We start from the raw sequence: 27,332 nt of genomic DNA on the forward strand, positions 1-27,332 counted from the left end.
CTCCTAATACTGTCTCCTTTTATGGAGCCCCCAAGACACCAATCAGACGGGACTGAAGTCACGCACATGTCCCACACATTTGTCTCTCGCATTTGTCCCAGATTCTTTCTCTGTGTTGTAGAAGAACAATAAAGTCATCAAACCTATCAAATAAAACCTCAGACATCTAGACCAAAAGACTAAGGTAATTAAGTGGCCGGTGTGTGTCTTATATTATCATTCACTGGCAATGCAGCATGCAGAAAAATAGAAGAATCCTCACAGTCTGTCTTCGTTATCATTTAATCATGTATTTTGGATTAAAATACTCTCTTTTGTGATTTATTATGCTATTTGTAAGACCCTTCTTCCTCGGCTGGGATCGTTTAGAGCCCTTTGAAGCTGCATTTTGGAAGTTCAAACTCGTGCGCACCATTGAAGTCCACTATATGGAGAGAAATCCTGAAAAGTTTTCCTCAAAATGATTTCTTTACGACTGAAGAAAGAAAGACATGAACATCTTGGATGACAAGGGGTGAGTACATTATCTGTACATTTTTGTTTTGAAAGTGAACTACTCCTTTGAGTGGGAAACAATAAAAGAAAGTATTTCCTTGCAACTTAAGAAGTAACGCATTACTAGTTACTTAAAAAGTAATCTGATTACTTTGCTCGCGTTACTTGCGATGCGTTGCCCCTACACTGATGATTAGTGTAAAACCATGTTTGTGGTTACCTTGTTATAGGCTGTTTTTGTTGTATTTGTAGTAAAACTGTTGTTAATTTTTGTAAGGGACAGGTTATTATAAATATTGCAAAAGACTGACCAATTAAAATAAGGTTTCATTCAGTGTTTTAAATCATTTAATAGTCATTCGCTATTACAGATTGCAAAAAAACTGATATAAACGGATATAAAAACACAAATAATTATATTAATTGCTTCAGAGTTTTGCTCTAAATTATTTAAGGGGAGAGAGACACTGCAGGCAAAAATGCTGTTTATTCATGTATTTATCGAGTTTGATATTTTGGGCTTTTTGGTGTTTCATAAAGTGTTTTTTCAGACTAGTGGAAAGAAAACCCCCCAAAAACCTGTTAAGTGTTTAATTTATAGCTCTTTATCTATTTGTGTCAATAGATTTCAATTACAATACATATTTTTTAAGGCCAAGAGTTTTTTTCTCCATAAATCTCCACTTCAGTAGCACTTAGACACACCAAACTTTACTTTACAACTTTACAAACTTTACAACTTTACATACGTATTCCTATATCCTGAAGGTTTTTACAGAGTGATTTGTTCATATATTTTTAGCTTGATTTTATACAACACTTTATTCACCAAAATGGTAAAAAAAAAAAAAAAAAAAAAAAACATATATATATATATATATATATATATATATATATATATATATATATATATATATATATATATAGTGTGTCCTGTCTGTTTTAAGTTTTTTTTCTGAATTATGGCATGACTAAATGAGATCCTAAAATCCCTCTAACATGTTAAAAAATTTAAACAAGAATTTAAAAACTGACTTCATCCAGTGTTTAGATTTTTGTACTAGTAATGTATGCAAATTAGCACACATATTTAATTAAATAATTGCTCATTTGCACATTTAAACCCAAAATTTTAGAAAACGTGTAATACAAAATAATTTTGCATTTATCAATGTATTTTTTTTACCCTATTCACCTGCAGTGTCTCGCCGTAATGGCCATTAGTGTCCTGCAACAGAGCATTTAGTCTTTGCTAGTGTTTTTTAAACGTCTTGTTTACTTTTAAACACTTGCTTAAGTTCACGGACTAAACTGGCTATTATTTATTTGTATTTATTTATGGTCAGAGAAAACGTTTGAACATGAGCAAGAACAAGAGGTCGGATGTTAGCAAGGGCGTCAAAAAGTTTTCAGCGGCGGATGGGATGCGATCTCAGCGGGGGAGCTGCTGCAGAAAACAGCCACCGGGCCCGACACCGAAAACGGTCAAACAAACAGATCCTCCTCCGCCTCCACCGATCAAACTGCCGGACATAAAGCAGCCGAACCGCCCGAAGATCATCTGGCCGATCGCTCCTGACGGATTCATCCCCAACTCTGTGGTCCGGAGTCAGGCGCCCTTCCCTCCGCGCAGCGGCTCAACATCAACACTGACAAACACAGCAGGAAAACAGGAGGAGATTAAAGACTTTGTGGCAAAAAGCTTCAGATATATCGATGGACTGGTCAAAAAGTAGGAACAGATAGAGGAAGAGGAAGCAGCGAAGAACAAACCCAACTGTGCACCAGAGACAGAGGAGACAAACTATTATAAATACATCTGTTTGTTCAGTTTATTTACCAGTGTCTGTCCATTGCATAGATAGATAGATAGATAGATAGATAGATAGATAGATAGATAGATAGATAGGTGACCTTGGACCACAAAATCAGCCATAAAGGATCAATTTTTTGAAATTGAGATTTATACACCATCCAAAAGCTGAATAAATAAGCTCCCTGCTGAAAAAAAAACAGCATATCTGGTTAGGTTTTGGTGCTGGGATGCTGGTTTTAGCTGGTCCTTTGCTGGTTTATGCTGGTCATGTTGCTGGTCAATGAGTTGTTGTTTTTCATTTCAATATTGATTTGACAACATTGATGTACAATCAACAACATAACATTTTTTTAATTCAAAATTGTTTCAAAATTAATTGCTGGTGCAAAGGTGTTGAACCAATGTCACTTTGTAACATAAATTCAATGCAGTTGGTGTTGATGTAACATTGTTTAAGCGGTTGTTTGCTTTCTGGGAGTGTGCATGCAGAACTACAATCCGGATGGGCGTTTCAAAACCTTTTCCTGACTTCCTAAAATCATGACGACCCACCCATGAACCTGGCCCTGAGTAGATCAGCAAATCAGGTCGTGGCTGAAACGCCCATAATGCTTTAAAAAATGAGGGAACAGGCACTCAGCATTCAACATGGATAAATACTTGCATGAACTTGTGATCAACTTCAAATGTTGGTTCAGTTTCACAGACTCCACCCATGTCCTGATCCAACATACTTTAAACATTTAAATGTTTGACAGTTTGGACAAAAACTCAACATTGTATTAGTGCTGGTACTTACTATTTTGTACCATTTTAAAACTTTAACCCTTGTGCATCAATTTAAAAAAGTTACACTTAGGTTTAGAGAGGACAAAAATGTCCATGTCATAGAATTAAGTTTGGTTTCATTTTAAAGAAAACCCTTGGCAGATTATTGTTGAAAAAGTTGTGAGGTTTAGAAAGTTGTAAAAAAATTTTAACCAAAATTTTAACCAAAAAAGTTTATGAAAATGATTTATGCTAATTTGTATAGAAAATATATATTTTATAAAACATTTTGATCTCAGAAATTGATAGAAAACCAAAGCCATAAATCTAAACAAGTTGTGTTTCAACTAGCGTAGCTTCTGTTCCAACCAAGCAAAAATGATGTGTTTAGCCCAAGCTGAAGAATGTTGATGTGCATTTGATCAGATTGACATTATGTGAATGCTTGGCTAAGGTTGCACAAGGATTAAACACTTTATTTACAATTTATGAAAATAACATATGCTTCATATTTCTACATTTTAATCACATTAAATACTATTATAAAGTGTTATTTCACTCTTTAATCCATTTGACGCGTTGTCGTCATTATTTGATATTTTCCCCTTAAGACAGGTTGTAAAACACAGGTGGTGTTTCTTTGACTGTATCCAAAGCAAAGAGAAGCAAAGCAAGCGAATGCAAGACACGTGACTGGGTGTGTTTTGGAGACATCTTTTTTTTTTTATGGCATAACCTTTTTATTTTTACCCACCTATGGACAGCTGCAGCATGAGCATGATCTATACAAACTTACTAATAATGCTAATGTGGCATGTCTTAGCTGAAAAAGTCAAGACACATTTGGTATATAGTTGGTGTAGAAGACTGCCCTAAAAGAAGCAAGTTGTAATCATAGAGAAAGTCATTTCTCATTTCAATATTTTTGACCTTCACTGATCTCAGTAGCAATGTTGCTATGAAATGTAACTTAAATCTCACTGTGTTGGAAACATCTAACTGTAACCGACTGTAACACTCTGCGTCACATAGTATCACACTGTAGTAATTTGGCGGGGTTAACATTCATTAAACTCTACACAATTTAACCGATTTTAATTTTAAATACAGTTAAAAACGTGGCTCAGATTTGGACGTTTAATATACCAGACAAACCACTGGCCACACCTCCAAATGGACTGGATGCACCGCAAGTTGACCAATCAAAAGCCAGATATTTCTTCCGTCGCGTCTGATTGGTCGATAGGCGTTGCTCAGGTGCGCGGTGATTGGTGGAGCGCATTGAACGCGGCGTTCGAATTTGTTGTTGTCTCAGTAGCCGTTAGTGAGCTCTGCAGGTGGACAGATGAGGTTAGGTTTAGTTTAGTTCCACTGCTGTGTCCAGATTATAAGTTCTGATTCTAGCCTAACTCTAGGAGTCACTCATATAACTGTAAAATTACATTTGGATCGTATTTTCCTTTGGAGGACATCGTAAATCATTAAGGTAAAGGTGTGAATATTTATAACACGAGTGTTTTCGAATATGCGATGCTAGCTGCTAAGAGCCGAACAACTTCAGCTCTTTAAAATTAACTCTATTATTCTGTCGAAATGTTGTTTATTTGTTCTTGTATGTTGTTTCTAGCTATGTCATAAAGTGTCACTGTTTAACTGTCAGTACAAAACAACTTCTTTGAGCTGAAGTGCAGCTAACGTTAGCAGGCTAACCGACTGAATCGTGTTTAGTAACGTTAACGTTAGTTGTTCATTCATTATCGTCCTCACATTAACCCTTGTGCGTAAAAAAAGTTACATATAGGTGCAAAATGGACAAAAATGTCCATGTCCGAAAACTTATAAAAATATGATTTAATAATATTTTTTCCACTTTCACTGATGTCGATTTTTTTAACCAGTATCTGTTCTAATCATAGATACCAAACATAAGTTTTTGAATGCTGGTTTGTTTACATAATGCAACAGGGTTTTTTTAATGAAAAAAATAGTTAATTTCCATAAACTAAATGCTAAGCAGATTATTTTCTTTGCTTATTAGATTCTTGGGTGTGTCAACGAAGAACAACAACATTCATTTTGAGGCATTTATATTTTTATGTAGTGTTAGATTTAAAAAAAAAAATGTATATGCCAAATTTGAAAAAAAAAAAATGGCACAATTTAGTAAAGAATGGTAAAAATGTTAAAATTTGAAGCCTTGCTGATAGAATGAATGCCTGTTAGCAAATATTGTATTACTTTATTGTCAAAAAAAGTTTTAATGGGTTTCAATCTGGACATTTTTGTCCTTAAGGTCCTGAGTGTGAGCATTTTTTTTGTACAGAGGGTAAAATAGATTTTTGGTAGGAAATAAGGATGAAATATTAAAATTTCAATAAAATAAACACCTGAGTCAGAATTCATGCAGATGGCATTAACACAGGTACACTTTTAACGAAAAACACAACTGAAATGGACAAAAATGTCCATAAGGTTGCACAAGGGTTAAACATGCAACGTTATCCTGATGTTGTGCATGTATTATGTCTAGGTGTGTCGTCATGGCTCTGGCGTCTCCGTGCGGGATTCTGTCTGATGAGGACGAATGTAGGGCTGTGTTTGAGTCCACAGCTGCTGATATCGGAGCTTTCATGAAGTCTCAGCGCTTTGTGTCTCCTCTGCCGGACATCTCAGTCATCACTCCTGCTGCAGATCCACAAACACCCACTCAAGAGGTATGACACACTTCTGCTGTCAGATAGTGTTTGTATTTGCAGGTACAGATCTATGTTGCTGTCAAAGGTAACTTAAGAGCTGTAAGACAAACTATTGATTGTCAGATGATTCTGTAGTGCAGAAATCAAGAATTCAAGTCCTTTTAATAAAACTACAAACGTGGAATGCTTTGAAAATATATGCACAAGACAGTTTATCACGTCATGTAGCAATATATTTGTGCACTTAAAATTCACTTAAATCTGTTATGTGACTAGTACTTTTCCATTTTTACTTGTGACTCGTATATTTGTATTGTGTTAGCATTGGCTCCAGTAATTTTGTTATTGCCAACAATTTAAAGCATTACTTCACTTCCAAAATCCTAATAATTTACTCACCCCATGTCATCCAATATGTTAATGTCTTTCTTTCGTCAGTCGCAAAGAAATTCGTTTTTTTTTTGAGGAAAACATTCCAGGATTTTTCTCCAATAGTGGACTTCTATGGTGCTCAATGGGTTGAAGAATAAAAATGCAGTTTAAATGCAGCTTTAAAGGACTCTAAATGATCCCAGCTGAGAAATAAGGTTCTTATCTAGCAAAAATTATATTATATTTTCTAAAAAAAAAAACAAAAAAAAAAATTACAATTGATATACTTTTTAACCTCGAATGCTGATCTTGTCTAGTTCTGCGATGCGTAGACAAGACAAGCATTTGAGGTTAAAAAGTATATAAATTGTAATAAAAAAAGACCAATCGTTTCGCTAGATGAGACTCTCTCTCTCTTTTTTTTTTCCCCTCATCTGGGACTATTTAGAGCCCATTGAAAAACTGCATTTTTAATCTTCAATCCATTGAGCACCATTGACGTCCACTACATGGAGAAAAATCCTGGAATGTTTTTTCCTCAAAAGATGTAATATCTTTGTGACTGAAGAAAGAAAGACTTGAATATCTTGGATGACATAGTGGTAGCTAAATTATCAAAAAGTTTTTATTCTGCAAGTGGAGAAATCCTTTAACACTTTTTATTAGTAGTATATTTTAGTCATTACTAGTAAGAATTTTAGCAATGGTGTAGCTATTTTTCACTATTGAAATGTTAGTGACTAGTATCTATGCAGTAATCACTATAGAAATAATTACATTTTAAGAAAATTAACAATAAAACAGCCCTATTATGTTTAATATTTGTTATCTGTCTTATGATTTAATATAAATTTGTCAAAAGCTTTAGTAATTAAATAAATGCATAAAAATGCAACTTCCTTTATTTTTCGGCAAGCAAAATGTGGCAGAGGTTTACTGTTAAACAAAGCGTGAAATGAAAGGGTAAAAGTAATGTTTTATTTGTCTTATTACTATTTTGGAAAATATTAATAGTACTATTCTGCAAAATAGTAATCTATTAGTATATTATATACTGTAGGTTTCTTCAAGTTAAACATTTATTTTGGTGGGTGAAATGTTGCTAGTGTTTGTTCAGTGTGCTCTTATGTCTCTGATTATCACATTGCCAAAAGCAACTCCCTCACAATTATTCTATTCACTAAAGACAGCTATAAGTAATGTGATTTTCCTCTGGTCAACACAAACTGCTTGCTTAATGGTTAGCACCTCAGGCTCTGATGTTAATGCGTCTTTCATCTCTCAGCTTGTGCAGATGAAGCCTGATGTCAGCCGGAGAGGCAGCGCTGATGATGGATCAGACAAGCTGAAGGTTTTCCTGCGGATTCGTCCTCTCACTGAAGCAGAGAAAGAGCGAGGAGAGCAGCAGGTGAAGGAATTTGACACTCTCTTGTGAAACACTTTCTTTTTTTTTTCAGGTATAGAAGGGCTTGTTTGGCTAACAATGAAGTCTTTGTTGTGCTCTTCAGGGTTGTGTGAATGTGCAGTCTGAGGATAGTCTGCTTCTCCGAGCGCCCAAAGACTCGCGCAACATGAAGAGCGCAGAGAGAGGAGTCGCTCAAAGCCTGCACAAGTTCACCTTTACAAAGGTAATGCGTCTACCACAAAATAGTTTTACTGCCAAGATTTTTCTTGGATGTGCCTTCACATGATTTTCTTGTTCGTGCAGATTTTTGGACCACAGACCTCTCAGCAGGAGGTTTACGATCACACCATACGGGAGATGGTGCGAGATGTTCTGCGTGGAGAAAACCGCCTCCTCTACACTTACGGCGTGACCAACTCTGGTAAAACCTACACCATACAGGGTAAGATGGCCATTTCAGCACTTCGGTTTAATGCATGCGTTTCTGTAGGGCTGTGCAATTAATCGGAATTTTGTTTCGATTTCTGCTTCAAACGATCATGAAAATGCAGTAATCGAAATCGAAAACGATTATTGCGCCCCATTCTGCCCCCTTTCCAGTGGTGCACTTCCACTCTATAAAAGCCTAATTTCACATGCAAATCAGCAAAATCATGTAACGTGACTTTCATAAAATGGGATGTGCTTGATTTAATTTTTTTTTTGGTGTTGTGTTTTTAATAGCGTGTAGGAAAACTTGAGCTGTTTTGTGTATGCGCTCAGAGACGGAGCAGAACACAGACATGTAAAGATATCTTTTAGCTCAAGCAAATGCTATGGGAGTACTAGGGGCATAACTTTGAGAGCATCAAAATCTATATTTCTACAACACTAAGAAGGCTCAACACACCATGAAACTTTGCTGGAAGTATGGCCTGGGTCTCTACACATGAACTCCAGCATTGAGAACATTGTTTGTGTACACAGAGTTTACTAAAAAGAAAGTTTTTGAACAACTCACTTTCACTGTTTGAGTTTCCACTGCCAGTCAAGAAGTGTCCATCTCCGAATGCGAGGATGGATAGTTCCTAAAGCATATTTCCATATAAATGCACGGCTAATTAGCTTTTTTTTTGCTGCCATACTTGGCCAGGACTCCCTGGAAGAAGAGATTTTGTATCTCAATGGGACTTTCCTGGTAAAATAAAGGATAAATAAAAAAATAATAATAAATAAAATGATTTGTTGTTTTGTCGCAAGTAAGAAACAATATTAACCTTCTAGTTGTAAAAAGAGCCTCATATAAGCCTAATATTTCGTCCTATGGAGTCCATTCATTCGCATTTGGAGATGGACACTTCTTGACTGGCAGCGGAAACTCAAACAGTGAAAGTGAGTTGTTCAAAACCTTTCTTTTTAGTAAACTCTGTGTACACAAACAATGTTCTCAATGCTGGAGTTCATGTGTAGAGACCCAGGCCATACTTCCAGCAAAGTTTCATGGTGTGTCGAGTCTTCTTAGTGTTGTAGAAATATGGATTTTGATGCGCTCAAAGTTACGCCCCTAGTTCTCCCATTCACCGGCCATTGACCACAAAACTAAATCACGGTCAATCTCAGAAACGGCTCGTTTGTCGTAATTATGCTTTTAGGTATAAGTTTGTCTCGTTTACAGGGAAAAAAAACAGCCCAGGTTGCATTTTGGCAATAGTCATCCTTTAACTATTACAGTGAAGACGCTGTTTTATTTTACATTCAAATAATTACATTCAATTTCTGTAGTATTGTTAGACTACTTTAGACTTGCATAAAAGTATTCATTATTTTTGTTTTACAAGTTCTTTCAATTTGTATCTTTTTCTCGCTGTATTTCTATCTTTAAATTAATCAATATATAAAATTTTGGAACCTGTCATAGTCGTTTAAATAATCGTGATTATGATTTTTTGGCCGAAATCGAGCAGCCCTATGTTTCTGTAGAGCTGGATGGGTCGTTAACGTCTAGATTTGCTTTGATTCAACAGGTGCAGGCGGAGAGGCGGGTCTGCTGCCGCGAGCGTTAGTCTCTGTGTTTCTGAAGCTGTCGGGACGGCTGTACTCCGCCATGGACCTCAAGCCTGTACTGAGCCAGGAGGTCCGTAAACTGGACTCCAGAGAGGTCCGTGCTGAGGAAGTGCGTCGTGATGCTTTGCTAAAAGAGGTAAGATGATAGAAACATCTGTCAGTCAAGCATTTTTTGATAGAACTTTTGATAGGAAAACTGTCTCGATTTTATCATGTCACATGACGATAGTTTAAAGGTGCCGTAGAATGGAAAACTGTATTTACCTTGGCATAGTTAAATAATAATAGTTCAGTACATGGACATGACATCCCATGAGTCTCAAACACCACCATTTTTTCCTCCTCATATAAATCTGGTGTTTGCAAAACCACTGAAAAATAGGTCAATTCTAACATAACACAGACTATTACGCAATAGCCCTGCGATTGTTAATGGTTACGCCCCCAACATTTGCATCGCCCAATCATCATTAACATCAGTACATCAGTAAAATAAGGCGAGCCACTGAAGGGACACTTAATGCTAGCGGTAGCCTGTTACATTGCAGTACATAAGATTTCACTTACCACATAAACGGAGAGATTCAAACTGCATATTTAAAGCGGCTAGAGCTCCGTAATTAGATATATATTGCCTCCATGTGCGAGCTATTGAGATGAGCAGCTCTGTGAAACAGCCAATCAGAGCAGAGCTCATCATTAATATTCATGAACCTTCCAGATAAGGCAGTAACAGACCATTTCATTCCATTGACAAATCCTAGGGTTGTAAATGGACTTGTTAAACCGTTTCTGGAGAATTTTTGCTCTTTCCTATGCCATATACCTTCTATGTAGATATCAGAGAACAACTTAAAATATTGTTTCAATGCATTCTATGGCACTTTTTAAACAATATAAGTCAGGTCTTCAGGGCAAAAAGTGTCTAGTTTTAAAATATTCTAACATAAAAGGTCTTTAAAGTTGTGTTATGGGCCATTATACTTTGGCACAGTATCTGTCAAACTAAAACTGAAAGCACAATATGGCTTAATCCCTTCATCAAGTCTGTTTTCGCTGCGATCAGCTTGTGATCCGGTGATTTCGCAGCTCAGAACAGCTGTTTACAGTGAATTCACATTTGCGTAATTCCCAACATTTTAATGGGCAGGTAATTACAGCATTTTAGTAGCATTTTAGTGAGACACATTTTTGTAAGCCTGTTTTTAGTGAAGCTGGAGTTTTCCATCAAAATAAAAGCTTAAAAGTGCAATATGAATGGGTAACGTTACTGCAGTCCAAATGAAAAACATCTCTTTCAAGTGTAGAAATTAGGAAAGGAGTATTGTAATTTTCCTGCTGTAGTGTAAAAATAAATTTATATACATATGAAATATTTACTTTCATTTATTTTACAGTGCAAGTGTTTTGCAATAGGGCTATTATTGTCATAGGAATTATTAATAATATAAATTTTGTTATTGTTATTATTGTTATATTCTATTTTGTTAGGCTTCCTAAAACACCAGTGTGAATGTAATTTAGACTGAGACAGTATACCACCACTAAAAAGAGGGTTTAGCCCTCTTAAAAGTCAATTTACTTGTTTCAGATTTTTTTGTGACTTGCGTTTTCTTAAGAACATGGTTTGGAGCTCTTAATTTTGAACTCTCAAAGTGCATTAAATAATAGAATTTAACCTTTAAAATGTACAACATTTTCATTTTTTCCCCTCAAGTCTTAATTATATTTATTTATTTATTTTTATATCACAGTAAATATCATATTGTGGACTTAATTTCACAGTATTATCATTTTGTAAGATTTTGATTTTGTTACATCCCTAGTAGCAATGTGTGAATGCATATTTGTCAGAGGCCATTGGCAATTCAGTGTTTCTACTAATTAATTCCAGTTGTCCTTCAGGAGTTTTAGGTTTTCAAGGATCATCTCTAATTGTTTTGTTTTGTTCAGGACGAGAGCTCAGGTGGACATCAGTCCAGGCTGCGAGGAGTTTTATCCTGGGACAGCGGCATCAGCGGACTCTCAGCCACCAGTCACATCGCAACACAGCTGGAGGGTGAGGATCTCTGACTTCCACCCTGAGATACACTGGCAGAATTATTCACACTCAGCCCAGACTGTGATTGAGTGAATACTGAATACTGCTATGTTAGGCTACTTAAAGAGACCATTCTGTTTATAACAAGTGGCTTTGTTTTGTTTGAAATTTTTGAATGCTGAATTTGGTAAATGTGACTGAACCCTAATCCTGACATAAAACTACTTCTGAGCAGATGTGTGTTTGTTCTCCAGACTCAGATGGTGTTTGTTTGGAGGCGAATGGTCTGTGTCTCAGCGGTGGGGAGGATCTTGAGGAGGGTGTGCAGTTCTCAGTCTGGGTCTCGTTTTATGAGATCTACAATGAGTTTCTTTACGATCTCCTGGATTCTCCACCTTCACTTCAGTCCCACAAGAGAGCCACACTACGCCTCAGCGATGACAAACACGGAAATCCTTATGTAAAGGGTAAGAATCACAAACACAGGGTTTCCGCTGGGTTTTAGAAATTCTTAAAGGAACACTCCACTTTTTTTTGGAAATAGGCTCATTCTCCAACTCCCCTCGAGTTAATAAGTTGATTTTTACCGTTTTGAAATCCATTCAGCCGTTCTCCTGTTCTGGCGATATCACTTTTAGCATAGCTTAGCATAGATCATTGAATCCTATTAGACCAATAGCATCGCGTTCAAAAATGACCAACGAGTTTCCATATTTGTCCTATTTAAAACTTGACTCTTCTGTAGTTATATCGTGTGCTAAGACCGGCGGAAATGCAAAGCTTCAATTTTCTAGGCTGATAAGATTAGGAACTACACTTCCATTCCGGCGTAATAGTCAAGGAAGTTTGCTGCAGTAATAAGGCTGAAGCAGGAGCAGTAATACCACGCAGCACATGTGCAAATGCTAAACTAGCTGGGAACTCATTTCTGATAATACTCCGCCTGCAGGAGAACGGCTGAATGGATTTCAAAAAGGTAAAAATCAACTTATTAACTCGGGGAGTTGGAGAATGAGCCTATTTCCAAAGAAAAAGTGGAGTGTTCCTTTAAGTTTAGTTGTATCAAATTTAAGGTCTTAAAAGTCTTAATGATTTTAAGAGGTCTTAAATTTGGGGACGGAAAGACCAGAATTGCGATTATGGCTTAATGTGACAAATGAACTTCAAAAGGCTATGATTTCATTAAATAAACAAGACAGAAATCAAATGCAAGACTTTGACTCTTAAGATGGGGCACTTTTAGAAAAAAATGGTTTAAAGGTAAAAATGCCCTTAAAACTTGTTGGAAATGATTAATTTCCATCACTACTGTGAACCACACAGAATATAGTCCGCGGCAGTCCTTAAGATATCAGCACAATAACACACTTAGCAAAATATTGTCTAATTACTGTTATCGATAAAATCCAAGAAAATGATTGAGATGTCAATATCGTACACCCCTAATTTATGCTATTTAATTGATATAATAATTGTTTAACCCTTTAACTGTCACTCCCATTTTTGAACATGGATGTGAAAATGCAAACTTGATTGTTTATAATTCATGAACAAAAACATTTTGTAGTATGATTTTGATGTTCGTTTTAATGCAATGTCTGATTTTAAAAGGGTTTTCAAAGGATTTTGAGGTTAAGTTTTCAACTGATATATAATATCTTATCATTTCCAAAGCGTAATAGGCAAAAAGGCAACAAAGAAAGTCTTTTTGTGATGAAGGTCAAAAATAACTTCTGTTATGATATAGATTTTTGAGGTGCACTCTTGTCATAAATGAATCTATTACTTTTCCTGCATAATTTGTAACACAAAAAAAATGGTGAAATATCTGTTTAGGAGTCTTATACCTTTCCAAAAATATATAGTTTGTCACTGTTAGATTAGAATTTATTTGTAATATGGTGAAGTAAACTAGTAATAAAACCAGTTTAAAGGGTTAAATTAATATAATAATTAATACTTTTGACTTTTGAAATGGTTTATAGGCTAAAATGTAACGTTTATCATTTTATAACTTTTTGTTAAACTTTTTGTTTTTGTGAAAACTTGTATCTGAACTATAAATTGTGCCTTTTACTGTTATTTTAGTTTAATGTGGTATTATAGACATTGCCCTACCTCACTCATATGGTATTGATTTTATTTGTGCAGGTCTTAAGTCTTAAATTTGAGCTTAAATATCCTGCAGAAACCCTGAAAACGAAACAGAAATGCCATTTTCAGTTTACTAATTTAAATATGTATTAATATCCTCTTAACTTTATAAAATGTTTCAATTTTAATGATATTTAATCATGCATGTCCTTGCATTAGATCTGACATGGATTCAGGTGCAAAGTGCAGAAGAGGCCTGGAAAGTGCTTAAAGCTGGACAACGCAACCAGAGTTTTGCCAGCACTCATCTAAACCACAACTCCAGCCGCAGGTACCTGATAAACGCCATCGGAGCAGCATGAGTCATGCTGGGAATTTCAGTCATCTCAATGTGAATTCACATAATAGCTGGTAATTATAATAATGTGTTTTTATTTTTTTGCCATTTTTAGCCATAGCATCTTTACTATCCGTGTTCTTCACGTCAAACCACAAGCAGCGCTGGGACAGGTGACTAGAATCAGCGAGTAAGTCCGTCCACATTATAGTTCACTTCTTCGTAAATGACATTTGTTGTAATAGCTGTGCTGGACTGAACTCTGTTGTTTTGTCCCGTCAGGCTCTCTGTGTGTGATTTGGCAGGATCTGAGCGCTGTAAAGCCCAGCAGAACGGCGAGAGAATGAAAGAGGCAAACAACATCAACACTTCTCTGCTGACGCTGGGCCGCTGCATCACTGCTCTCAGACACAACCAGACCAACAAGTGAGTGTGACTCTATTAGGAGCATTAGTGTCCACTGATGACCAACAGCTGCCGCTAACAACTGTTTTTATATTGATTAAGACGAGACACTGCAGGTGAATAGGGTAAAAAAAAATAGTTATCGCCTGATTACATTGATAATTGCAAACTTTTTTGCATTACACGTTTTCTAAAATGTTAAAAATATGCAAATGATCCATTATTAAATGAAATATAAGCTAAATTGCATACATTTCTAGTACAAAAATCTAAACACTGGATGAAGTCCGTTTCAAAATTCTTTTTAATTTTTTTTTTTTACATTAGAGTCAAATGTTTTTACTGAGGGGATTTGGGGTTTCTCATTTTGTCATTGCGTAATTCAGAAAAAACTTTGAACGGACCGAAAACCATGTATTGACCATTTTTGCAAATTGTATATGAACAAATCCCTCTGTAAAAACCTTCAGGATATAGACAGGAATATAAATGTAAAGTGTGGTGTGTGTAAGTGCTACTGAAGTGGAGATTTATGGCTCAGTGTAGGAGAATAAACTCATTTCGAGAGAACAGCTTTTAATAATGTATTGTAATTGAAATCTATTGACAGAGATTAAGTGCTATGAAAGAAACGCTTAACAGTGTAAAAATGTGGATGTTTCCTTTGCACTAGTCTGAAAAAACACTTTATGAAGAACAAAGCCCAAGATCTCAAACTTGTCAGATGCAGTGCAGTGTCTCCCCCTTAATCTATCAATTGATTTAATTTATTAACTTAATTTATCAATTAATCGATGAATCTAAATGACTAATTCCCCTCAAAAAATCAAGAATTTTACTTAAGAATATATATATTTTTTTAATAAAATTTATTAATTGGAGATGTTTTTGATTATTTAAATTTAATGGAACCATTAAATGGAGAAGTAATGGAAAAGAATTTGGTAAAAAAATAAAACTCAATTTAATAGGCTTTTTAATAATAATAATTAAAAAAAAGAATTTGACCATTAAATCAGAGTATATAAAAATTAAATCGGAAAAATTTTTATTTGGAAATAAAATGGATTTCATAGGGCCCTATAATTTTTTTTAATTATTTTTTAATTTTTTTGTGGTAATAAAAACGGATGTAAGTAAACAATAGCTTTTAAAATGACTTAAAATACATATTTAATAGCAATGAGATGATAATAATTAGTAAAAAAAATAAATGATGGGTTTTATTGCACAAAACTGTTAAAATACATGTTATAAACAGACATTAGACATTACAACAAAGGCCTGCAGGGGGTGCCAACAGCCTGATTTTTACACTTCACTGCTCGATCTAATCCTTGTTTAATATCCACTAAACTACATTTAATTCAAATGTCCGCTTAATCTTTAATATTTGGCCATGTCTTTACCACAGAAATGCTAAAGCCACAGTAACTTAATATGTGTGCATCAAAACATCAAACTCAGAGTAAGGCTTTAAACTTTTATTTTGAAATCGCGATTAACACTTAACTTAATGAGAAAGATATTGATGTGTTCTCCTGAGTTTGCATGGGTTTATAAATGATTTACCTTACAAATCTGATGAAATGGTGCATGTTGCGTTCCCAGATGAACGTTATAACAAACCCAAACTCACAACAACACGCAGAGATGTTTGAGAGTGTGGCTGGTAGTGTATATTAAACTTCGAATATATATTTATATATCAGAAACGTAGCGTTTGTGAATTCGCAATTGTGATTTTTAAATGGGTTTGATATATAATGCAACTTTGGAAAACAGTTAAACGTAATGTGTTTCATAGATTCTCGTCTGTGAAATGCACCACTTCCGGTATTTTGCCGGTTACTCGACTCAAATTAAATCAAGGATTTTTAAAAATCAAATAGTAGATTAGACTCGATGAATCGCGACAGTCCTAATTTATACTGTGGTTGCCACAGGTCTCGTCCTCCGCTGGTGGTTCCGTTCAGAGACAGCAAGTTAACCAGAGTCCTGCAGAGTTTCTTCTGTGGTCATGGGCGCTCCTGCATGGTGGTCAACATTAACCCTTGTGCCTCCACCTACGACGAGACGCTCCAAGCGCTCAAGTTCTCTGCCATCGCCACACAGGTAACCACATGACAAACCCTTATATTCTTCCTCTTTTGGGCACCAAACAACGTTCTCCATTCACACGCATCTCTCCGTTCTGTCAGCTGGTGCACGGCCCGTGCAGTAAGACGCGTGTGGCCTACATCCTGTCGCTGCTTCGGGATCAACCGGCTCATCACAACGACACCACGCTACTGGAGGAGGACGAGGAGGAAGAGAGTGACGAGGAAGGAGACATCACCATGTTTGATCCTGAAGTAAATACGGTTTTATTTGATGATGATGAAAGACTGCTGATTCAAAATGACATGACACAAATTGTAGTTTGCAATATGATTATTACATTATACATTTTAGGTCATATAATCAGATTACTTTTCACTTAACTCATTTCTCACTTTGATTTTAAACAGGATAATTTCATACCATATTGATATAAAAATCATCCAATCTAATTTCAAGTACTTTATTATAGGAATCTGATTACGTAATTCAGATGTTACATGTATTCAGTTACTATCCAGCAGTGTTGATGACTATGTACAGGGTTTGGAAAAATATGGACAAAAGAGAGTATGGAAAAGTATTTGTGTTTCCAGACTTTTTCCCCAGTTTATTTATTTTAAGTAAGAATTTAATGACAATATATGTGACCCTGGACCACAAAACCAGTCATAACGTTAAATTTGACAAAACTGAGATATATACATCATATGAAGGCTCAATAAATAAGCTTTCTATTGATTATGGTTTGTTAGGATAGGACAATATTTGGCTGAGATACATCTATTTGAAATCAGAAATCTGAGGATGCAAGAAAATCAAAAAGAATGAGAAAATCACCTTTAAAGTTGTCCAAATTAGGTTCTTAACAATGCATATTACAAATCAAAAATTACATTTTGATAGGTTTACGGTAGGAATTTTACAAAAAATCTTCATGGAACATGAACTTTACTTAATTTCTTAATGATTTTTGGCATAAAAGAAAAATCAATAATTTTGACCCATGCAATGTATTTTTGGCTATTGCTACAAATATACCCCAGCGACTTAAGACTGGTTTTGTGGTCCAGGGTCACATATGTGCAAGAAGTCAAAGTCAGAACACAGCTGAATCTGTTAATTCATGTGCATCTATGCTCTTGTTTCATTCATAGTAAGATGGCAGTGATGCACAAAGAAAAAGGTTATATAAAACTAGATATTGTCATGCGTTTTGCAAAAAAAATCCCATGGCACAAAAAGTTTCTTGTGTGCAGATGACTGTACTATATAAAGCTAAAAATAATGCTCTATGAACCATTTATGTTAACCCTTGTTCAACATTTTTGTCCATTTCAGTTTTGTTTTGTGATAAGTGTGTCTGTGTTAATGCCAACTGCATAAATCTTGGCTTAGGTGTGTATTTCCATTGAAATTTTAATATTTCACCCTCATTTCCTTCAAAAAAATCAATTTTACCCTTTGTACAAAAAATACTCACACTCAGGACCTTAAGGACAAAAATGTCCACATTGAAACCCATTAAAACTGCAATTTTTGAACCCAAGGATATTTGTCTATAAAACGATGCAATATTTGCTAAAAGGCATTCATTCTATCAGCAAGGCTTCACATTTGACATTTTTACCATTTTTTACTAGATTGTGCCATTTTTTTGAAAATTTGGCATATAAAAGAAATACTCATTATGTAAATGTTATTTATGTAAAGAAACCAGCTTTTAAAGCATTACAATCCTGACAATGAATGAATGTTTGGTAATTCTGAATAGAAGAGATGCTGATTAAAAAAAAACAACAGTCAGTGAAAGTGGAAAAAAATATTAAGATATAACATTTCTATGACATGGACATTTTTGTCCATTGTGGACCTGTGTTAGTTAAAAAAAAAAAATCTGATACTACATAAAAAATATAAATGCCTCAAAATGAATGTTGTTGTTCTTCATTGACACACCAAAGAAGCTAATAAGCAAAGAAAAAAAAAAGTGCTTAGCATTTAGTATATGGAAATTAACTACTATTTTTCAATTGGCATTTGGCATTATGCAAACAAACCAGCATTTAAAGGGTTAAAATTCTGAAAATTAACTTGAAAAAAATCGAAATATTGAGAAAATCGCCTTAAAAGTTGTCCAAATGAAGTTCTTAGCAATGCTTATTACTAATCAAAAATCAAGTTTTGATATATTTATGATCTTTACTTAATATGCTAATGATTTTTGGCATAGAAGAAAAATAGATCATTTTGACCCATACAATGTATTTTTGGCTATTGCTACAAATATACCCGTGCTACATAAGGTCACACATGTGTAGAACAGATGCTGGTTAAAAAATCGACATCAGTGAAAGTGGAAAAAAATATTAATCATATTTTTATGACCGTTTTTGGACATGTACATTTGTCCATTTTGCACCTATGTGTAACTTTTTTTTTTTTTGAATGCACAAGGGTTAAATATGGTCTGAAATTCTACTGAGAGGTCTGGAAAATGTGTAGGAACTCTTTTCATGTGAATGCTATGAAAGTGTGTTACAAAGCGTCTTCTGTGGTGTAATTTGCTGTATTGTGGTTGTTTTGCAGTCGCTGCTGAAGGCCATTGAAATCCTGAAGCGTGAGGTGCTGCGTCAGCGGCAGGAGAAAGAGGAGCTGGAGGCCACGGTTCGAGAGGAGGTCTGCTCTGAGATGATGGAGGTCATCAACCGCATGCAGGACGACTTCAGGTACCTCACTAGTGCTTCTGAGGATAAAGAAATGAATGCATATATCTTGTATGTTGTTGTGGTACATCCGAATGTTTAAGTTCCTTTCCTTGTGCAGCGAGACGCTGGAATCCGAGCGGGATCTGATGGAGAAGAGATGCGAGAACAAAATTAACAACTTGAAGAACAGCCTGAAGAAATATTACAGCCAAGAGCTGGAGGTCAGTGATGATACAGCCATCTGTCAATCTGACAGTTCAGCCATAACCCTCTATACACCTGATATTAACATCAGATCGATTACTGCTGTTTGAAAGATTGTCAGTGGGATTTGTTTTTTGAAATGTTTCTTTTGCTTACTAAAGCTTGATTTATTTAATCAAAATACAGTAAATTGTAAAATATTAGTTTAAAATAGCTATGTGGATCTGTGTTAATGTAATTTATTCCTGTAATCGAAGCTAAAGTTTCAGCATCATTACTCCAGTCTTCAGTGTCACACGATTCTTCAGAAATCTTTCTAAAATACTGATTTGCTGTTTAAGAAACATTTCTGATTATTATTATGTTGAAAACAGTTGTGCTGCACAACATTTTTGTGGAAACCGTGATGCATTTTTTTTTTTTTTTTTTTTTTAAATGTTATTCTTTTGAACTTTCTGTTCATCTTTGAATCCTGAAAAATAACAATGATTTACTTAGCATTTTGTTGAACATAGTTAATTGTGAATATCAGGGTTCCTACGGGGTTTGGAAAAGTATGGAATTAGATTTAAGTATTTTCCGGGTGAAAAGTATTTGTATTTTCCTATTTAGTTTTGTAATAATAGAAAAAGTAAGAATTTAATGAAAATAAATTTATTGTACAAGAAATGAGATTTCATGGTAGCTGTTTAGTGATTCTTTAGTGACTGTCAAATATGCACTTTTTGATTTTTGCAAACTGCAGGATATAAGCATTTTGAGTTTCTTCTCACAATATTCTTAGTACTGTATTATATAGCCTCAAGGTAGCACTCTTTTTTTTTTTCTAGACCTGAACTTTGAACTTTGGCTAATTTTGTGTCATTAGCCAATTATGTTCATGTTAAAATCATGTTAAATGGGACTTTATGCCTTGATATTAGTGGTAATACAATAAGAAAAGTCAAATTTTGAGCAAGTAGATCGGTTAATTCATGTTCATCCATGCTTTTTATTATATTTATAGGGATGTGCAAAGGAAATGCGTTATATAAATCTAGAAATTGTAATGCATAAGTATGCAAAAAATTGTGTAATAGTTTTTCAAGGGCATGTCTATGTGCATGTAAAGGTGTGTTTTTTTTTTTTTTGGTGACTTTGTATGTTGTCAATTTGAGAATCAATTAAAAAATAATACAAATATTTACAGATGACTAGATACCAAATATAAGGCTAAAATTTTGCTATATTAACTATTTCTGTTAAGTATGGTCTGAAAATCTACTGAGAGGTTTGGACATTTGAGTCTAGAAAAGTATGGAATTTTGAAATTGAAAATGAGTGGGAACCCTGGAATATTTAATATTTTGTTATATATATATATATATGTGTATATGACTCTGGACCACAAAAGCAGTCTTAAGTCGCTGGGGTATATTTGTAGCAATAGCCAAAAATACATTGCATGGGTCAAAATTATTGATTTTTCTTTTATGTCAAAAATCATTAGGAAATTAAGTAAAGATCATGTTCCATGAAGATTTTTTGTAAAATTCCTACTGTAAATATATCAAAATGTAATTTTTGATTAGTAATATGCATTGTTAAGAACTTAATTTGGACAACTTTAAAGGTGATTTTCTCAGGATTTAGATTTTTTGCACCCTCATATGATGTATATATCTCAGTTTTGTCAAATTTTACCATATGACTGGTTTTGTGGTCCAGGGTCATATATATATATATATATATATATATATAATTTTTTTTTTTTTTTTTTTTTTTTTTTTTTTTTGCTCAACCGAGTAAAGACTTTTGTTTCCAGAACTCAGTTATTACTATGTACGTAATGTGAGTTTCTGACAGTGCTTTTTCTGTTTTCTTGCAGGAGCGAGATGAGGAGATCCGAGAGCTCACAGCTGCTCTGAAGGAGAAGGAAGAGGGTCAAGTCGGCCCAGCTCCCATTTTCCCTCCTCTGACTGATGCCAGCGCTCCACGGCGCTCACGGCGTTTGGCTTCGACACACAAGCGAGACACATATCAGGAGAACGTGGAGCTCATGCAGTGTAGAGCCGAGCTGGAGCAGTGCAGAGCTGAACTGGACCTGAAACAGACAGAACTGCACCTGAAGACACTCGGTAAGATGGAAATGAGATGGAAAGATAAATACAACTGCGTTTTTCTACAACTAAATACTCATTCCTGTTCAGAACTGAAGCGTTTCCAGGAGAACCAGCCAATGACGGGCTCCACAGGAACCCTGGCCACCACAGCTGAGCGCAAACTACAGGAGGGACAGAGGGTCAGTGCTTCTGCTTCTCATTGGATGAACTAGTAGGACTGAGTGCTATATTGCAGACAGAACACAGTCATTCTGACTAAAGTAGACATTTTGCTCAAATATTTGTTGTTGGATTATATGTACAATTAGAAACCTACAAGTGAGTAGTCAAAATAGACTAATACAATTAGTCTGTGCTTTTGGTCTCATTTATTTGCTTTTAGTTAATTTATTTTATACTCTTAGTTTAGTGAATTTAACTTGTGCTTTAAAAAGCATTTTTGTTTTTAGATTGTAATGTTTGCTTGCATGTGACCCTGCACCACAAAACCAGTCATGAGGGTCCATTTTTTTTAAAATTGAGATTTATGCATCTTCTGAAAGTTGAATAAATAATAAAAAAAAAATATTGTTAGTTGTATCTCAGCCAAATATTGTCCTATCCTATTTGAAAATCTGCAATCTGAGGGTGCAAAAAACATCAAAATATTGAGAAAATCATCTTTAAAGTTGTCCAAATGAAGTTCTTAGCAATGCATATTACTAATTAATTACATTTTGATATATTTACAGTTTGAAATTTACTAAATATCTTCATGGAACATGATCTTAATTTCCTAATGATTTTTGGCATCAAAGAAATATTGATAGTTTTGACCCATGCAATGTATTTTTGGCTATTGCTACAAATATAGCTGTGCTACTGAAGACTGGTTCTGTGCTCCAGGGTCACATATAGCATTGCCTACATGGTTATACATACATAGCCTCACAAGGTTTCTCCAGGTTTTAAAAAAGTCTTAAATCAGAGCAGAAATTCTTAAATTCATAAAGTCATGGCGTTAAATATTGCGTACAGTAGAAAAAAATGAATATCTTCCTCAGTATTTTTGTATTGTTTTCCAGTACAGATATATATATGGCAGATGCAGAATAAAGTTTTGTTTACTGTGAAATTAAACAAAATTGTTCTGCTTCAAAACGAGAACAAATATCTGTCATTTTGGGAAATGAAAACTTGTTTTCCCCTTGAATTGAGCCCATTAGCAGATCATTGTTTTTGTTTTCAACCTAAACTCACTTCATTTTGATCAGTTTCACAGAAAACATGAAGACTTATCTTACAAATTTTGCTTCTCCAATACATGTTGATTTAACCCTCTGGGCCTCCTCATTAAGGGGTCACACTTGGCTCCCTCGCGGTCAAAAGTGACCGAAGCCTTAAAAAGTAACTTTTTTTTTTTTTTTTTTTCTTCAGGAAAATCAATTAAATACATTTTTGTTTAATAATATTTTGTAATTATTATTTAGAATTTTGAGCATTTTTTTGTGAATCTATGCAATATTTATACAGTTTTAATGAGTAGTTTTTTCCCAGTAGAATTATATTTTATATTATATTTTTTAATTATGTCTATATTATTTTTCAATAAATACAACATTTCACATTAAAATAGAGTAAAAGCATTTAAAATCCAGTTTTTTAAAGTGAAAATTGCACCATCTAGTGGCATAAAAAATAAAAACTTGTGTAATGCCATGTAAACTCCTGTATCTCCCTATATACATATATACAGGGGCTTTGGGATTCCTATTGTTTTTTTCTTTTTACTGTTTCTTCATTTTATTAGGCTTTGCATTTAGAAATATATTCAGACATTCTAAAAGATACATTTTGGCAAGGTTTAGATATTTTTTTTGATTGGATAAATATCAGGTTTTGCATTTTTCTGCTTATTTCTGTGTGCGTGCGTGCGTGCGTGTCAGTTCTGTACTTTTGTTATTTTAGAGTGTCAGTCCTTGCTTGCTGAACACTTCTTTTCAGCACAGTTGCTCATTTGTAGCTTGTATTACCAAAAGATTATCTGAATTATCAAATTTTTTCGTATTTCCCATTCATTTCCTATGTCGGTCATTTTTGACCGCGAAGGAGCCAAGTGTGACTATCTTTTTTTTTTTTGACCCTTTAACATATCCGAATCATGTCACTGATTTTTTTTTTTTTTTTTGTACTCACATAGCTAATGCAACAAAAGTCACCAAGTGTCATCTCATTCTGATGAAGCTACGATTTTTAAAAATTCAAAACATAAAAATTTTCGGTCAAAAATGACCGAAGAGGCCCAGAGGGTTAAGAATCTTTAGACTGGAAAATAACAACAGATTGATTCAAACCTTGGGCTATTTTTTGTAAAATTAATTAAAGTAATAGCAATTGGTTGAAAGTTGTATTTTCAAACTCTGAAGTGCTAATAAGTGTTGAAGATTCTCCAGTTTGTTCCTCCAGGGTCAAATCCTCTACTTGATTTATTGGCATGTGTTCTAATAATAAACTCATGGTTTTATTGAAGGAGAAATGCAGAGTATGTCATGGGATGGTGTTTGTGTGTGTTGTGTAGAACCTAAAGCAGCTGCGGATGGAGCTCCAGATGTTGGGAGAGAAGCTGCAGTCTGGAGAGCGAGCGTGCTGCCGCAACACTGATGGAGAGAAACTGAGAAACGCTCTCTCCTCAGCGGACAGCAGACTCGCCAAACAGGTAACAACACCGTTACACCACAAACCTGTCACTTCACGTACGGCTCAAGACAAACGTTTACATCCCCCTTGCAGAATCTGCAAAATGTTCATTATTTTAGCAAAATAAGAGGATCATACAAAATGCATGTTATTGTTTATTTAGTACTGACCTGAATAAGAGATTTCACATTAAAGATGTTTACATATAGTCCACAAGAGAAAATAGTGACTCTGTTCAAAAGTTTTCATCCCCTTGATTGTTCTCTGAATGATCCACAGCTGTGTTTTTGTTTAGTGATAGTTGTTCATGAGTCTCTTGTTTGTCCTGAACAGTTAAACTGTCTGCTGTTCTTCAGAAAAATCCTTCAGCTCCCACAAATAATTTGGTTTTCTAACATTTTTGTGTATTTGAACCCTTTCCAACAATGACTGTGTGATTTTGGGATCCATCTTTTCACACTGAGGACAACTGAGGGACTCATATGCAACTATTACAGAAGATTCAAACACTCACTGATGCTCCAGAAGGAAAAACATGCATTAACAGCAGAGGGTGAAAACTTTTGAACAGAATTGAGATGTGTAGTTTTTTTTCTTAATTTCCCTTCATTTCATATTTTTATTTTTATTTAGTACTACCATTCAGAAGCTACAGAAGATACTTGTTGTCTCAGAAGACAAAATAAGTTAAATTTACCCTGATCTTCAAATTCCAAAAGTTTTCACCCCCACTATGTAATAGTTGCATATGAGTCCCTCAGTTGTCCTCTGTATGATTTTGAGATCCATCTTTTCACACTGTCATTGTTGGAAAGGGTTCAAATACACAAAAATGCTGGAAAACCCAAGAATTTGTGGAAGCTGAAGGATTTTTCTGAAGAACAGCAGACAGTTTAACTGTTCAGGACAAACAAGGGACTCATGAACAACTATCACTAAACAAAAACACCGCTGTGGATCATTCAGGAAACAAATCAAGGGGATGTAAACTTTCGAACAGGGTCATTTTTATAAATTCAACTACTGTTTTCTCTTGTGGACTATGTTAACAGTCTTTTATGTGAAATGTCTTATTCAGGTCAGAACTAAATAAAAAATAACATGCATTTTGTATGATCCCTCTTGTTTTGCAGATTCTGCAAGGTGAAACTGTACATGGGTTTATATTTTAATGCAATCGCATCTGTTGTTTCTTTGCCTTTGTTAAATTCATTAAATGCACAGCTAGTTGTGGATTATCCCTTGCATAGTGAGAAAAATAGCATTTATTTTTATATTTATTCAGTCTGTTATTCAGTCACACCAACGTCTCCTCTTCTGTGTTTCCTCCTGTATTCTCTCTTTAACTCCTTCATCACTGGTTTAGATTGAACACATTCACTAAATGACATGAGAATGATGCACAAGATTCACATGCATCCCTTCCTCTAAACTACTAACAACGCTGTTTGTTATTCTAAACCCGCATCTTCATGTTTCTGACCTGATTTTCTTCTAATCTAATGGGTGTGATTTCAAAAGAACTAAATTAACCATTTATTTTCCCTCTGGCCTGTCTTAACCCCGTTGGCCACCTTCTCCCTTCCATTTTCCGTCTGTAGGATCAGATGCTGGTGGAGCTGCACACCAGTCTACAGTTGGTCAAAGCAGACCTGCGCAGGAAAGATGAGCTCCTGGCACAGCTCCAGAGCATCCAGCCTCCTCCAGCGCCCGCCGCGTCCGGCTCCTGCAAGAAGAGAGGCTGCGGAGTGGCCGTGGCTTACGTGGAGAACCAGCCTCCTGAGAAACGCCCCTTCTTCCGCTCGCTCTTCCCCACACGCACGCCCTCCAGACAGACCCGACAGCGGCCCGACGCCGACACACCGTACTCCCGCGTGTTACGCTCACGCCAGCCGTCTCCTCCGTCCACTCCAGTACAGCTCAGATTCAAATATTAGCATCCACCGACAACTAAGAGCTTTTATACCTTTGCAGTTTTTATGTTTCTGTCTTTAATATAATCAAGTGGCTGTTTGGCACAAATGGGCTTATTTTTATTACCTAAACACATTTTATAGTTCAAGGGTTTCTATTGTGATACTGTCCTTCAGAGAGCATTTAGCAGGTTTATTTTCCCTATATGCTGTTTTAATTTTTTTTTGTATATTGCAAACCAAATCAAAACAACAGAGCAATATGAAAGTATTGATTCCAAATCGTAACCTGCATTCCATTTGTTTTCCAAATGTATTTTATGCATCTTTAAAATCTTTCATGGTTGCTGCTTTGTTTCAGAGTGTGATTTTTATAAGAATTCAGTGTTATTGTCACCAAAATAGGTCTTTTGTTCAACTTCAGAACCAAAATTTGCAGATAATGTATTCACCCCCTTGTCATCTGAAACGTTCATGTCTTTCTTTCCTCAGTGGTAAAGAAATTGTCTTTTGAGGAAAACATTTTCAGGATTTGTGTCCATATAGTGGACTTTTATGGTTCCCTGAGTTTGAACTTCCGAAATGCAGCTTCAAAGAGCTCTAAATGATCCCAGCTGAGGAAAGAAGGGTCTTATCTAGTGACAAGATGGGTTATTTTCTAAAAACATTTACAGTTTATATACTTTTTAATCTCTAAACACAGTACACACAGCTAAAATAGATTAGCATTTAAGTTAAATTATATAATTTTTTTTTTTTTTTTAAGAAAATGATTAATTGTTTTGCTAGAAAAGACCTTTCTTTCCTCGGCTGAGATCATTTAGAGTCTTTTAAAGCTGTGTTTTTGAAATTCAAACTCGAGAACCATAGAAGTCCACTATATTGCTCAAAAAGCAATTTCTTTATGATTAAAAAAAAAAGATATGAACATCTTGGCTGACAAAGGGGTGAGTAAGTCATCTCTAAATTTTTGTTCTGAAAGCGAACTCCTTTAAGGGCCAATTGCAGATTTTCTCACTACATTGGCTGCATTTGCACATTTTGCATGAGTTTGGGAATGTTGTTGTAGTTCGAGATGTTTGTTTGTCAGTCACTTTTGAATGTCTGTCCACTGTATAATCAAACCTACAACGGCTGCGTTTTGTAATAAAACACTC

The 27,332-nt window shown here is 35.1% G+C and overlaps 1 protein-coding gene and 1 long non-coding RNA gene across 2 annotated transcripts; both read left to right on the forward strand.

The window, feature by feature from the left end:
* Positions 1–103: 103 nt before the first annotated feature.
* LOC141293115 (uncharacterized) lies at positions 104–3,596 on the forward strand. Its single transcript, XR_012340642.1, has 3 exons — positions 104–184; positions 370–514; positions 1,842–3,596. It is a non-coding gene; the product is annotated as an uncharacterized lncRNA (long non-coding RNA).
* Positions 3,597–4,426: 830 nt separating this feature from the next.
* Positions 4,427–27,326, forward strand: kif20a (kinesin family member 20A). Its single transcript, XM_073824792.1, has 19 exons — positions 4,427–4,565; positions 5,610–5,793; positions 7,433–7,555; positions 7,656–7,775; positions 7,856–7,994; positions 9,556–9,731; positions 11,549–11,654; positions 11,891–12,103; positions 13,950–14,061; positions 14,183–14,257; positions 14,350–14,493; positions 16,419–16,587; positions 16,674–16,826; positions 19,162–19,301; positions 19,399–19,501; positions 21,352–21,601; positions 21,674–21,765; positions 24,144–24,281; positions 25,864–27,326. Exons 2-19 carry the CDS (start codon positions 5,620–5,622, stop codon positions 26,197–26,199), a joined length of 2,763 nt encoding a protein of 920 aa, XP_073680893.1. The 5' UTR covers positions 4,427–4,565; positions 5,610–5,619; the 3' UTR covers positions 26,200–27,326.
* Positions 27,327–27,332: the final 6 nt, after the last annotated feature.

Source organism: Garra rufa, chromosome 19 (assembly GCF_049309525.1).
Source record: "Garra rufa chromosome 19, GarRuf1.0, whole genome shotgun sequence".
Lineage (NCBI taxonomy): Eukaryota > Metazoa > Chordata > Actinopteri > Cypriniformes > Cyprinidae > Garra > Garra rufa.

Excerpts from the sequence above, each read along its gene's own strand:
- kif20a (XM_073824792.1), top strand. The coding sequence starts at position 5,620 with ATGGCTCTGGCGTCTCCGTGCGGGATTCTGTCTGATGAGGACGAATGT. Across the intron at positions 9,732-11,548 it reads GTGATGCTTTGCTAAAAGAG|GACGAGAGCTCAGGTGGACA; the intron begins GTAAGATGATAG and ends TGTTTTGTTCAG. Across the intron at positions 21,766-24,143 it reads AACTACAGGAGGGACAGAGG|AACCTAAAGCAGCTGCGGAT; the intron begins GTCAGTGCTTCT and ends TGTGTTGTGTAG.